Raw genomic sequence first — 13,153 nt, 5'->3', positions numbered from 1 at the left:
CTACAACAACTAAACAAGCATTGACTTTTCTGTAATTTAAAAAAAAAAAAAATTCTTGGCTAACCGTCACGATATTTTGTACACAGGAAGATTTGGTTTGAGTATGATCTGAACTCTGGTAATGATCGTGGCTGTCCATCCCTTAACCTGACTAGGTGGTGGTAGATTGATAGAGGTTAGATGTGGTCTCAGTCTTCCACTCTCATATCTTCCACTCTCTCTCACCCTCCCCCCCCCCCCCCCCCCCCCAAAAAAAAAAGCACAGGTGTTAATCCTCAGGACAAGTACTCTGATGCCATGGAGATGAGCATGCTATACAAAATTAGATGGGCACAGCTTACTCATTTTCATCCACATGCATCAACCACAGTGAGGCACCAACCCTTTTCCCCCCCCCCCCCCCAAGTAAGAAGTGTGGAGAGGGAGGGCTGGAAGATACCAAAGGAAGGGGCGGGGGGGGGGGAATAGAAAGAAGGAAGACTGAGACAACAGCAAATTACTGATTTGGTATTCTGCAGAGTATAGGTAGGCATTCTTGTGGGTTAGGTCTCCTTACTTCTTAGTTCTGTCATTTATTCTGCAGTCCTCTACCTCTGGAATGTCTCGTTTCTCTGCTGGTCAGCCTCTACACTTTAATATATAATGAGGCCAGTCAGCCTATCTTTTGCATAGAAGATTGCCTAGATGGAGTCATTTTATCAGTAGCTTTTAGGGCTTACGAGTAATCGCAGTTAACACTTGCAATTAACTCAAAAATGCATCAGTCTGCACTGCTTTGGATTGTTATTGAGCAGAACCCATCATCAGCGTGGACACATGTCCCCTGGAATGGTGGCCGAAGCATCTGGCATGTAAATATCTTGCGACGCCGGCTACAACAGGGCCATGAGAATGCCTGTTTTCACTTTCAGGTGACATTGTAAACAAGACGCGAACGGCATTATCTCCTGCAAATGTAAACAGACTTGTCTGAGCAATTGGCTGAACCAAGAAGTAGGACTGATTGGACTTGTAGGTGCTAAAGTTTTACATTGTTTTATTTTTGACTGCAGGTTTTTTTGTACATAATTCTACATTTGTAAGTTCAACTTTCATGATAGAGAGATTGCACTACAGTACTTGTAATGGAGGAATTGAAAAATACTATTTCATTTTTTTTACAGTGCAAACACTTGTAATAAAAATAAATATAAAGTGAGCACTGTACAGTTTGTATTCTGTGTTGTAATTGAAATCAATATATTTGAAAATGTAGAAGACATCCAAAAATATTTAAATGAATGGTATTGTATTGTTTAACAGTACGATTAATCACGATTAATTTTTTTAATCGCTTGACAGCCCTAGAAGCTTTACCTCTTATGTACCCTTCACCTGCCCTCTGCTTAGGGTGACCAGATAGCAAATGTGAAAAATCGGGACAGGGGGTGGGGGGTAATAGCTGCCTATGTAAGAAAAAGCTCTGAATATAATATAAGAAAAATACCCTATAAAATTGGGACATCTGGTCACCCTAGCTCTGCTCAACTGATGGCAGAAACAGCTTAACTTCACTCTTGCTATACTCTGTCCATGCAGACATAAGGAATTTGTTTGCCTTGACTGAAAGCCTAAGAGTTCAGGTGACTGACTCTATCCTCAGCCTGACTACAGGCTAGGAAAGGGAGCAGTGGAACTGTCATATAGTTGCCTTCAGTTCATTTGCATGCTGCAGTTCCATGGTTAAAATGTCCTTCTCCCAATTTAAAAAGAGTCCTCTATCTAAGAGGTCATAGCCATGAAATAGAGGTCTGACTTTTCACACTTTACCTGGCACTGGGTGTGAAATACTTTTTCCACTGAAGTCAGTGGTAAAACTCCCATTGACTTCAGTGGAGCCAGATTTTCACACCAACAGTTTGGCTATGTTTAAAATAAACATAGTGCAGAGGGCTTGATATAGCTAGAGTAAAGAATGCAGGAACTCCCATAAAGTCTGTGGGAGTTTTGCCTGAATAAAGTATGCATAATTAGTCCCATTGTCTCAGTGGGTGGAACAGACTTTTTCTCCTGGTTAGGGAGACTGCGTTACTTACAGACAGATCAGCCAGTTGGTAAGTAGGTTAAAATGAATGAAAATAAAACCTGCATTTCTCCCTAGGAGATAATGTGTGTTTTTATAACAATGATTTTTTAAAATAATTCTCTAGTTTTTTATTTTCATATTCATGTACTGCTGCTTTTTTTACAGGGATGCTAATTTTGAGATGGTGGGTTTGTGCATTGTGTTCTCATGTACTGCTCTGTATGACCTAGAAATGCTAGCTGTTAGTGCAGTGTAAACTAAAAGACATGTTGAACATATTTATATATCACCTTTTGGATGCCATCAAGCCTTTGCTAGGAAAAGTAATCTAGTGTGCAATACTTTCACATTCCACACACGTTATATAAACATACATAATCTCTTTTCACTAACAAAGTACTAGAATGCAATCGTGAATCTGAAGATGAAACTACTGAATCATTCTGTAGTATGGAAAAGGATACTGGTTGAGAGCATTCATGTACTAAAAGAAATGTGACCCCTTCTTTATCTTCCTTTTTATCATCTATTTAACTTCATCAAACAAAAAACTCACTTCTCTTTTTTGTATTCCCTTCTTGTGTCTGGACCCGGCCCTTGTTATGCCTGCATTTCATGATGCCTGGCTGAATCAGTGGTTCTGAGACAGTTTTAGTAGGTGTTCCTTAGATTTGACCTTTCCAGTGATACTGTTGCACTATGAACAGCACAGTAGAACTAACCCCTCCCCCCCCCCCCCCCACACACACACCCTCTTTGCATCTGGAAGTACCCAACACTGTTAACGTGTTTGTATGGTGCTTAGCCTGATCTGCAATGCCGAAATCCTTACCCTACTGTTCCTGATGTTGATGAATATTGTGTGGGGTGTGTGCTACAAAACTTCTTAAAATAACAAGATGTCAGTTTGTCAGTTTCCCTCTTAAAAACAAAAGATGCATAATAAACCTAACCTGATTGCCAGAAAGATTGGTCAGAAGTTATAATTTCCCACTTTGTATCTAGTGCAGGTTTTCCCCTGAATTATTCTTCTGAGTGTTTTGGCTAATCCTTTTTTGAATGTTTCCATAGATTGTGCTTCAATGATCTCTTGGCTGTTGTTCCATTCTATAATTGCTCTTACTGCTAGGAAGCTTTTCCTTGCATTTAATCTCTCAACAGCCATTCTGATTAGATTTAATTTAACCTTTCTGCTTGTTCTTCCTGAGAATTGCATGCTAGTGAAGCTTCTGAGCTTTTCTTAGCGGTTGGTACTGAGAGATGGATGGCTGATGAGTCACTATTGGCTAGAAAGTGTCTGCATGTAGGTCTCTTGGTTGGCAATAGGTGATTATTCATAAGGCTGCTGATTGGCAGTAGGTACTAAAACCACCAGTAAATAATCTTCACATTGCAGTCATTCCAGGATCTACTGGTAGAGGAGACTTAGTCTATTTTAGTACCAAGAGTGTTGATGTGATACCTGAATTGCAGCTGTAGTTCATATGAAGCTGAGTGACCTTGACCAACAGTCTAATCATGGGTGGTTTTTCATGCCGTAAGCATATCAGATATCTTTGTGACAGGGTGCAGGGTCACTACTGAGTCACCAGTACACACAAAGAAACACTGTCTTTCCTTTCCCCTCTACTGAACACCCATGGAAAAGGGAAAGGCATATGAACTGCTGCTGGAGGGACCGGAGAAAGAGCATGTATGTAGGGAGGGCTTTGAAGGCTGGGTTGATGCCTGGGCTTGCAGAAGTTTGTTCATTCTTTGGACTAGGTTGTTTGGTTTGTATTTATAAAGATTCCTTGATGCTGAATAGACTTTACTGTTTGTGGCTGTTAAGTTTCTGCCCAGTCATCCCAATTTATCTCTCTGTTTTACAAATCCTTAGCTTTGTGTATGAGTCCTATAGGAGATAGTTAGCAAATCTTAACATATTACCTTGAGCACTGTAATCCTGCTTCAGTGTCAATTTGGAGGATATATGAGACACCACAACAGAAAGATGAATCAGTAAACAACCCTAGCTGTACACTTTACTCTAAAGTGATCAAAGAAACACAATGTGGGCAGAGGGTCCTGGTATGCCATGAGCTACTTAGTCTTGTGGCATTGACTACACTTCACTTTAACTGTCCAAGAAATGAGTAATCTTTTTTTCAGAGAGGAGGTCTGATGGCCACCACTTTGTTTTTGTATTTGAAAACTATCATTTAGTACACAAGGATTTGAAAAACTCCATAGACACTTGAAATATTGGTAAGAATGCGAAGAATTAACCAAGTTCAATGTATATCACTGATGCTGATAATTTATTGGTGTTTGTAGCATTGTTGTAGCCACGTTGGTCCAAGCCTATTAGAGAGATGAGGTGGGTGAGGTAATATATTTTAATGGACTTCTGTTGGTGAAAGAGAAGCTTTGACCTGAAGAAGGGCTCTCTAGGCTCGAAATCTTCTCTTTCACCAAGGGAAGTTGGTCCATTAAAATATATTAGTTCACCCACCTCCTTTCTTTAATTCACTAGTGGTTTGTTTATAAAGTGTAAACTATGTGAAACTTCCCTGCTCTGCCAGACAATTGGATCTCATTCTTGGGGTGGGACCAGAGACATTTCTTATGAAAAATATAATTAAGCTATATGCTACTGTCAAAATGAAGAAGGATATAATATTTTGCAACTAGGCTTATGCCATCTGACTTCAAGGTATACTGTTTTTCATAACAGATCTTGTTAGTCGGGTATATGGAACAGTAATTTGTGTGTTGCATTAAACTAAATCTGTTTTGCAACCATAATATTTCAAAATATTATCCTTCTTCATTTTGACAGTAGCATGTAGCTTAATTATATTTAGTTTGGAGGTCATGGAGGCTGCCAATGTGTCTTTTTAGTTCTGTTGCATTATAAACCTGTCCCCAGCAGCTTCTTCATATTAACACTTAATGTTATATCAGACCCAATTAGTGTGCTTGTGTCTGATACCATGGGAGTACTATATGACAGGACTTTCTGGCTAATGTCGTGGTATCATATCCTTAGTGTGCTATGTGGAATGCTATGGGTGGGGGAGAGAGACTACAGCTTGTAACATGGTGGTGCTGGCTGGTGTTCCCAGTGAATTCTTCATGCCATTCCATATGATAGGGCAGCCCTCACCCTTCATCTGTCTGTGCTGTCGGGGAAGAGGAGGGAAAGATTCAATTTAACTAAAATAAGAGACCGACTGTGACCCATGTTGCCTGGAGGGGCCACACTGAGATTGCTTAATTAGGGCAAACACCAAAGAATGGGGCAGACTATCCCCAAAACTGGTGGTTATTCTGATGATTTGGTTCACCAAGACAGCAACAAAACACAGTCTACTATACTTTACTAGTTTCCCAGAAGCCAAAACCACAGCTCCCTTAAAGCAATCTAACCTGGGGCTCCCACCCAGACAGTCACTTAAATATGATGAGGATTACTGAAAATCTTGTTGAACATATATAAAGTTCTTCCAGTTCCAAGGTATGGGATACATTACCCACCAGGTCAATCAATATTTCAGATCTTACCTAAATAGACGCTTACAACCAATTCTTCTTAACTAAACTAAGATTTATTTAAAAAGGGGGGAGAGAGAGAGAGGAGAGTATTGTGGTTAAAAGATCATTATTCATATATGTATGTATAAAGTTCTTGGGTCCGTTTCACATTAGAGATGGTGAGCTGCAAAAAGTTCTTTCACAATCAGTTCCCTAGGTTATAATCCAGTAGGCAAATCCATATGCAGAGTCTGTATAAATTCTTCCCTGAGAAGTAGCAGGGTAATCCAGACTAGCACTGGAGACCTCAGTCTTGTGACTCAAGCTTCCACTGACCAAGTTTAAGCAGATCTGAGATAACAGGATCAGGGCCTTAGAGTTCTTTTATAGATCTATGGCAAAACATTGATAGTCTCTTGACAGCAGGCATTCCTTGGGTGAAGAGCATTGTGGCTTTGAAGTAAAACCTCTATTTCCTACATATACACAGATAATAGTTGCATTCATCAGCATAATGTAATTATCCATTAATTAGTTCATAGATGGTTTACTACAAACTTCAATGATGATATTGCATCCAAGTTTCATCTAAATGTTAATATTCCTTTTGATCTCTGAATCAATAGCAGATAGTAACAGATGGGAACCGGCTGGTTACATAACATCTAAAAAGAGAGAGGTAAACACAAATACAGTTAGTATCTTCCAATTCTCTAAAAATACCAGTTTGCATTTCAAAGCTCTAGTCTATATAACATGACTTTGTTAGGGCCATTCCTTATAACTATCTAATTACCACTTATATACTTTAAAATATGTCTTCAAAGGTTGAATTTGGGTCATTTAGTTTGCTAGTTGTTCAACCCTTTCTGTCTCAGTGTCACGCCTACCCCCTCCAAATGGTATGAACTCTGTGCCCTATATTAGTGGTTAGCATGCAGAAGTACTCAGATGGTTTGGAATGTAACCCTTTCCTAAGGACTGGAATTGTCTTCAGACAGGCCATAATACAAGCCGCAGGCTGGCTGCTGTCCATGCACAGCATACCCTGGCATTAGAATGATGTAGATTTTTCTGTTTTACAAGATTTAGGTCTTAAATTATTTTTATTTGTGTTGAAATTTTCCATGCGTTGTTTCTGACAAAAAAAAAAAAAAAAAAAAAAAGAAAGAAAGAAAGGGAAGAGAGAGGGGAGACCTTTGAGGAAGGAACTTCCAGAGGGGGGTCTGATGCTAGAATTGGGGGAAGAAAATGTACTACTTTCATTCACCTAATTTTTTTTTCATTCTGCTCACCTGATGCTGATGGTTAGCCTACCCAAACCACTAAAACATTTGGTAAACAAAGTAGACAGCTATAGCAATAAACTACAAGCTGACCCATACAATTATCATAGTAGTCCTATGAGCCTTAGCAAACTGTGCTCTTATCTTTCTGGTAGCCTGTTGAAGTTACCTTCTTTAAATTCCTTTTTTGGTAGCTGAAATAACCTTTGAGCACTTAATTTCAGAATTTGACATGCAAGCACCTCTGTCTAGGTATTTATATGCTCCCATCACCATATAATAGTGTAACAGCTCTTGAGAACTTTTTAGAAGTCATTGATACTAAAGGTGGAAATGATCTGTTTGGACATCCAATTCACTCTGCTGCTGTCTGCAGAAGTTTTCTTTATTGTACATTTTCAGTTGTTCTCTCTAAATTAATCTAGTGACAGAGCTTCAGTTATCTACTCAAATTATATTAGTATTTTTGTATTGCATCTGATGATCAAACCCAAGTATAGAATGACTAGGATTGCCTTTGAAGGACAGAAACAAAATAACATTAGAACCTTTTTCAGGATACCCGTTGCTGTTCATACGGATGTATTGAAACTGTGTGCCTGAGTTGTTGCTGCCCCAGTTCTGTAAGCTTTAGCTTATTAAGCAAATGTATAATTGTAGTGTCTAAAACATCTAAGAATTTCAATTAAAAAGAGAAAACTAGAAAGTTACAGCTTCTGAAACATTCAAATACTGTACTGTTGTATTCTGAATACCCTCTCTTTTCACTTAATTGGACTCCTTAAAGGGTGACTGTGGATGAAGAGGCAAGAACTTAACCAATCTATTGTTGATGGACTAATAGTTTGTCTAGTCCTTTTGGGTTTTTTTTAAGGCATCTAGAGCCCTACTAGCCTGCCCTCCCTATACATTAACGTTTGTATTTATTGTGCTTTCCAGAGCGTTGTATAGAGAGCAAAAAAGTTCATCCACTCTACTTAAACATTATTCCTGTAGGAATTTTATTTACCTACTATTGTTGCAAGTAACACCTAGTATTACTGTAAAAACGTGGATACTTTATGCATTTGACAGTACTTTATAGTTCGTTTCCCCTGTGTAGGCCCATAACAAAGTAACAGAGGAGAGAAACTTCTTAAAAATAGGAAAATATGATTAATACCACACAGGTCGATAGGGAGTAGAGAGGCAGGTGCAGTAATTAGCCAGTTTTTAAACCAAAATTGAACTTCAAATTTCTATTTAACTCTGAATCTATTGCTGTTGCTTTTGCTCTGCAACTTTCAACTTATCATTGTGCTAGACACTATACAAACTCTGATTTAAAAAGACAACATGCTGTACATTTATTTCTCAATTATGCAATTTCCTGCACTTTGGCTAAGGGTGCGTTGTGTGTTGATTAGCATGATGACTGTTTTAGTAACAATGCAGCATGCAAATCTCTATACTGACTGGCTGAGGGCCTCAGAATTCAAGGCATTCAAATTCTGATATCTCAACCCCATCTTGTCTCCTCTCTAAACTTTGATGTTAAATAAAATTTATATTTGACAAAGGAAGCACTCCTTTATACAGTTTGTATGGAATAGGATGAATAAACCTTCCTCCCCAACATCTTCCACTTACAAATCTTGTGATTTTTTTTTTTTTTTTTTTTTTTTTTTTTTTTTTTTTTTTTGATGGGAAGTTGAAGCAGCCATGTTGTGGGCATGTGGATACAGAGGTCAGAGGGATATAAACAATGAGAGGATGGGTGGAGATGGAGAATACATTTCAGTATACTCTTTGAATTGAGTAATAAGCATACCATACATGATCAAACTTTGAAAACTAACATTTTTGTATAATTAGTCCACTTTGATTGTTCCCTGGTAATCAGGAAACTCCCTCAAGGAGTCTTATACAACATATGCACTATTTGTGTTATTGAATGAGGAACTAGAAACAACTGGGAGTAGTTATTAGCATGAAGTCAGTGTTCCTTCCTCTTCTTCTCCCTCAAATTCGCTAAATGCCTCCAGTTGCTATCACCCTTTTTTCTTCACCCAGTTTCTAATGCCCTTGTCACTTCCTGTACCATTGCTGCAATATTCCACCACAGCAAAGAACTTCTTAGCGTATGCACAACGCACCTCAGGTGGCACATGACCAGGATTCATCATGGAATTTGGTCCACTGGTTGGATAATTAGCTTGCTTGGGTACTGATGGGGAGAGTGATGTGAACACTTATCCATGCCCCCCAGCAAGGAACTCTTTCAGGCTAGCAAAGTACAGTGAAGCTTTTGTACTGGAAAAAACACAGCGTGTTAGAAAGTGGGTAAAGAAAAGGGTAGTGATAATCTTCTGGATCTCTTTCCTGCCTGCAAAGCCCTGCCATATCATTTTGCATTTCATATTGTCCCTCCTTGATCACCATCGCCTGCGAGATGACTTATCTTCACCTGACCCTAGTTTCTGCTTCTCAATGGAAATTTTATAGCTGTGTGATACAGGAATAGGTGGACCATCTTGTGCATATTCTTGCTAGTGTATGAGTCCTGGTTCTATAGAAGAAAATTTTTACACAGGATTGTCTTAATAAATATAATTGTTTTATTTTAAAATTGAAAGGTATGGAAAAAGAGATCAGGCTCTCTTTATTTGTCTGTTATGATACATCTACAATGAAGTAAAATTAGGAGTAATTTGTTACAGGTTGGAACCTCTGGTGACTCAGAAAATTTTGAAAAATATATTCTGTGCAGATACAAGTATGCTGATGTCATAGATTTTAAGTTACTACATTTTTTTTATTGTAATGTATTTTACATGGGAAAAAAAACCCTTCTTTTCTTGAGATAATTGGCTCCTGTGCTTATTTCTCACCAGGCACTGTATTGCTTTGTGATATCATGTATAGCTGCTGTGGAAATTATTAGGATGTGTCATATTTAACTAATTCCATTAAATGGAATTAATGTTCATGGGAGCTGATGCACTCAAACACTAAAGATCCTGTTCTCATGTAAATAATCTGTAATAAAAGGCATATGTTTACCTTGTTCCCTAGAAAATGGTAGAGCAGAGGAATTGTTTTAAATAGTATTTATCAAAGGCTCTAGAAGATTAGACCTTTTAAAAATTCATCACATGCTACTGATTTGACAGGCATAGGTAAGTGCACCTTCTGATCAAGAAACATGATGTTATGCAAGAATATAGTTATTTTAAAATATCTTGATCAGAATAGAAAACATCTCTGAAAGAACAGCTGTTAAAACGTGTAATGGCAATTTTTCAAAATCTCTCCATTTAACTCTCCATAAATAGCACCAATGTTGACATGACATATGCTAATCTGAATCTGGAGTGATTTTTTTTTTTTTTTTTTTTTACAGTTAAACTATAAACCCTGAAGAGCTGAGATTTTAACAGAAAGCCTGGTGTATTCTCTATAGCTGGTACAATGTAATTTATAGAAGTGAGAAGCTAAGCATCTTATTAAGCAAAAGTGTGTACAGGTTCTTCGTTGCGGCCTTGTCTACATGAGAAACTTGCACTCAGTTAACTAAAGTTGTGATTTTTAAACCATCTTAAACTCATGTAAAAAGCTGTGTGGCTACTCTAGAACTAAGTTTTAGTCTGGACACACAACATGGTTTTCAGTCTAAAAGCCTTGAAAAAATGTCAAAGATTTTAAGAAAACATTGAATATTTTTTTGCAGCTCGAGATGCTGATGAGAGAGAGAAGTGGATTCATGCTTTAGAGGAAACAATTCTCCGTCATACTCTTCAGCTTCAGGTAAGTTAACCTTCACTTTTGATCCTGAAGCTCTTTTTTATTTTCAGAATAACTAAATAAACTTACTGACCCAACTTCTGATATCAGATATTCCAGAGTAGTTTGTAAACAGCTGATTATCTGATGGTACAAGATACAGTACATAGTGATATATCAGCCCTGGTACCTGAGGTTACTGTTTGTATCCAGCTAAATTTAGGCAAGGCAAGGTCCCCTGACTTGTTAGATTGTATCTTGAGTAGTTTATTGTATTAGTGTGATTTGTTATTTATCTTCCTCCGAAATAATAATTTTCTTTTGGTTTTGAAAGAGGTAGGCTGGCTTTAAAACGAAGGTATTAGACTGGGTCTTGGGAAAATCTAGGCTCAATTCCTGGCTTTGTGTGTGACCTTAAGCACGCTGCTTAATCTTTGCCTCCATTCTTTATCTGTACAATGGGGCTAATGCTTCATTTCTGTTTCGCTTTGTCGTGTCTACTAAGATGGTAAATTCTTTGGGCAGGGACTTTCTCTCACTATATTTGTACCGTGCCTAGCACAATGGCACCCAGGTCCCTTACTATGCCTCCAAAAGTGCATGTAAAACTTAATAAAAATAAAAAATATTTTAAAGTAGTTTTAGACTGGGCCCCCTCAAATGTAGTATATACATCAGTGATTAGAGTGCCATTGTGCTAGGTACTAAGGACTTACTAAAAAACCTTAAATCTCAAGGGAGGAGGAGAAAATATTAAGATGACAATGATTGGGTGAGATGTGAGAGAGGGAAGTGCTATGCAAATAGAAATAGATACAGTCTCTATCTGTAAGTGTTTATAGTCCAAGAAAATTAGAGAGGCATGTGGCAGGGCAGTGAAACACGAACAATATATATTCAGTCTCTATCAAAAGATAGATTTTTCTCCCCCCTTACCAAATTTAGCCATCGTTTTGTTGGCAGACTTCTTGTAAGGGTCAGAAGTAGTGGATATTGAGATCTGACTCTGATTAAACTACACTCCTGTTCTAAGTGCTCTTCAAATGAAAAAAAATTATATAGATAAGTAAATGAAACTAATAAAAATTAATGATAAATCATTATATTAAACATTCTAACAAGAAAGATTTATATATATTTGACGGTCAGGAAACAAGGAGCGATGTAGTATTTCCCCTCCCCCCACCCCACTGCAAGTATTGAAAGTGATATCTGTGTGGACTCTGTGGTCTGTTGTCAGCAGTCATCTTCTCAAAAACCTTTTTTCCAATTTAAAATACCATAAAACTGTTACAGACTGCCCAGTGTAACACCAATTTAGACTTCTTGATCAAAGAACTTCAGTGTTGTCAGCTCCATCTTTTAGCCTGAGTTGTTGAGCAAATATCAAGGTGATATGGAAATAATGTATACACCTTGCCTTTTTAAGCCTCTTTTTCTCTTCAGTTATAAATATAATTTTTCCCTCCTTTGAGTCTGGGAGAACTTGTTCCTCGCCAATGTACTAGAAGTAGTTCTCTAAACTACCCTCAAACATTTTGGTATTGGCATAGTAACAGCTGTGGGATTGCATATGAATTCTATAGGATTGAATCCTTAGATTTCAAATACTGATTTCAGCTGAGACTTTCATTGGAGTCTAAGGGTACGTCTACACTACAGGGGGGAGTCGATTTAAGATACGCAAATTCAGCTACGTGAATAGCGTAGCTGAATTCGATGTATTGCAGCCGACTTACCCCGTTGTGAGGACGGCGGCAAAATCGACTTCTGCGGCTTTCCGTCGGCGGCGCTTACTACCACCTCCGCTGGTGGAGTAAGAGCGCCGATTCGGGGATCGATTATCGCGTCCCGTCGATCGATCCCCGAGAGGTCGATTTCTACCCGCCGATTCAGGCGGGTAGTGTAGACCTAGCCTAAGGGAGTTAAGCAAACTCATTGGGAGTTGAGATGTGTCTAATTCCCTTTGACTTCACTGAAAAGCCTATCTTAAATATTTTTTCTACCATACTACCTCTGAGTCTAACCTTTAAGAAGGTAGCATTTTATTTCAACTGAAAACCAGAATGAGGGCTGCTGCTTTAAGAGGACTACTGGTTTTGATTGGTACCTGTATAAGTCAGTGAAGAAGAGTTTTTCTAAAGCTTTTGTTTGGGATTTAAAGGTTTGTTAGATAATATTAGCTAGCTTGTTCTAAGGAACACCTCCTAAAACTGGTCAAGGCAAGGCATGCTGTACTTTATCAAGCACTTCAACTGGACCAGTTTAGCACTTGCTAAAGTACAGTTTGCCTTTTCTTGACCACAGTTTCAAGTGGTGTGTTTAAATTTGATCAAGGTAGCTACCAGATCTAACAAACCTTTACATCTTAATTTAGACAAAGCTCTTTGTGTTGTTATTGCAAAGCCCTGAGCCATGTCTAGTGTGTTGGGGGCTGTCCATACAGTCTATAACACATTTCTGGGTGATTTTTCCAAGACCTACCTACCTTGTTTGTGTTACAAAGTGTTACATGCACAATGCA

General features: G+C 38.2%; 1 protein-coding gene across 3 annotated transcripts in view; it reads left to right on the top strand.

Annotated features, from left to right (window-relative positions):
• OSBPL9 (oxysterol binding protein like 9) overlaps positions 1 to 13,153 on the top strand; it is a 117,325-nt gene that overhangs the window by 28,515 nt on the left and 75,657 nt on the right. For all 3 annotated transcript variants that reach the window (XM_054037655.1, XM_054037654.1, XM_054037656.1), the window contains one exon: positions 10,577 to 10,653. In XM_054037655.1, coding sequence (XP_053893630.1) covers positions 10,577 to 10,653 — 77 coding nt within the window. The remainder of the gene's footprint in view (positions 1 to 10,576; positions 10,654 to 13,153) is intronic.

This window comes from Malaclemys terrapin, chromosome 8, assembly GCF_027887155.1.
Source record: "Malaclemys terrapin pileata isolate rMalTer1 chromosome 8, rMalTer1.hap1, whole genome shotgun sequence".
NCBI classification, from domain to species: domain Eukaryota; kingdom Metazoa; phylum Chordata; order Testudines; family Emydidae; genus Malaclemys; species Malaclemys terrapin.
Note: the sequence above shows the minus strand (reverse complement) of the source record. Positions and strands in the feature narration are given on the sequence as shown.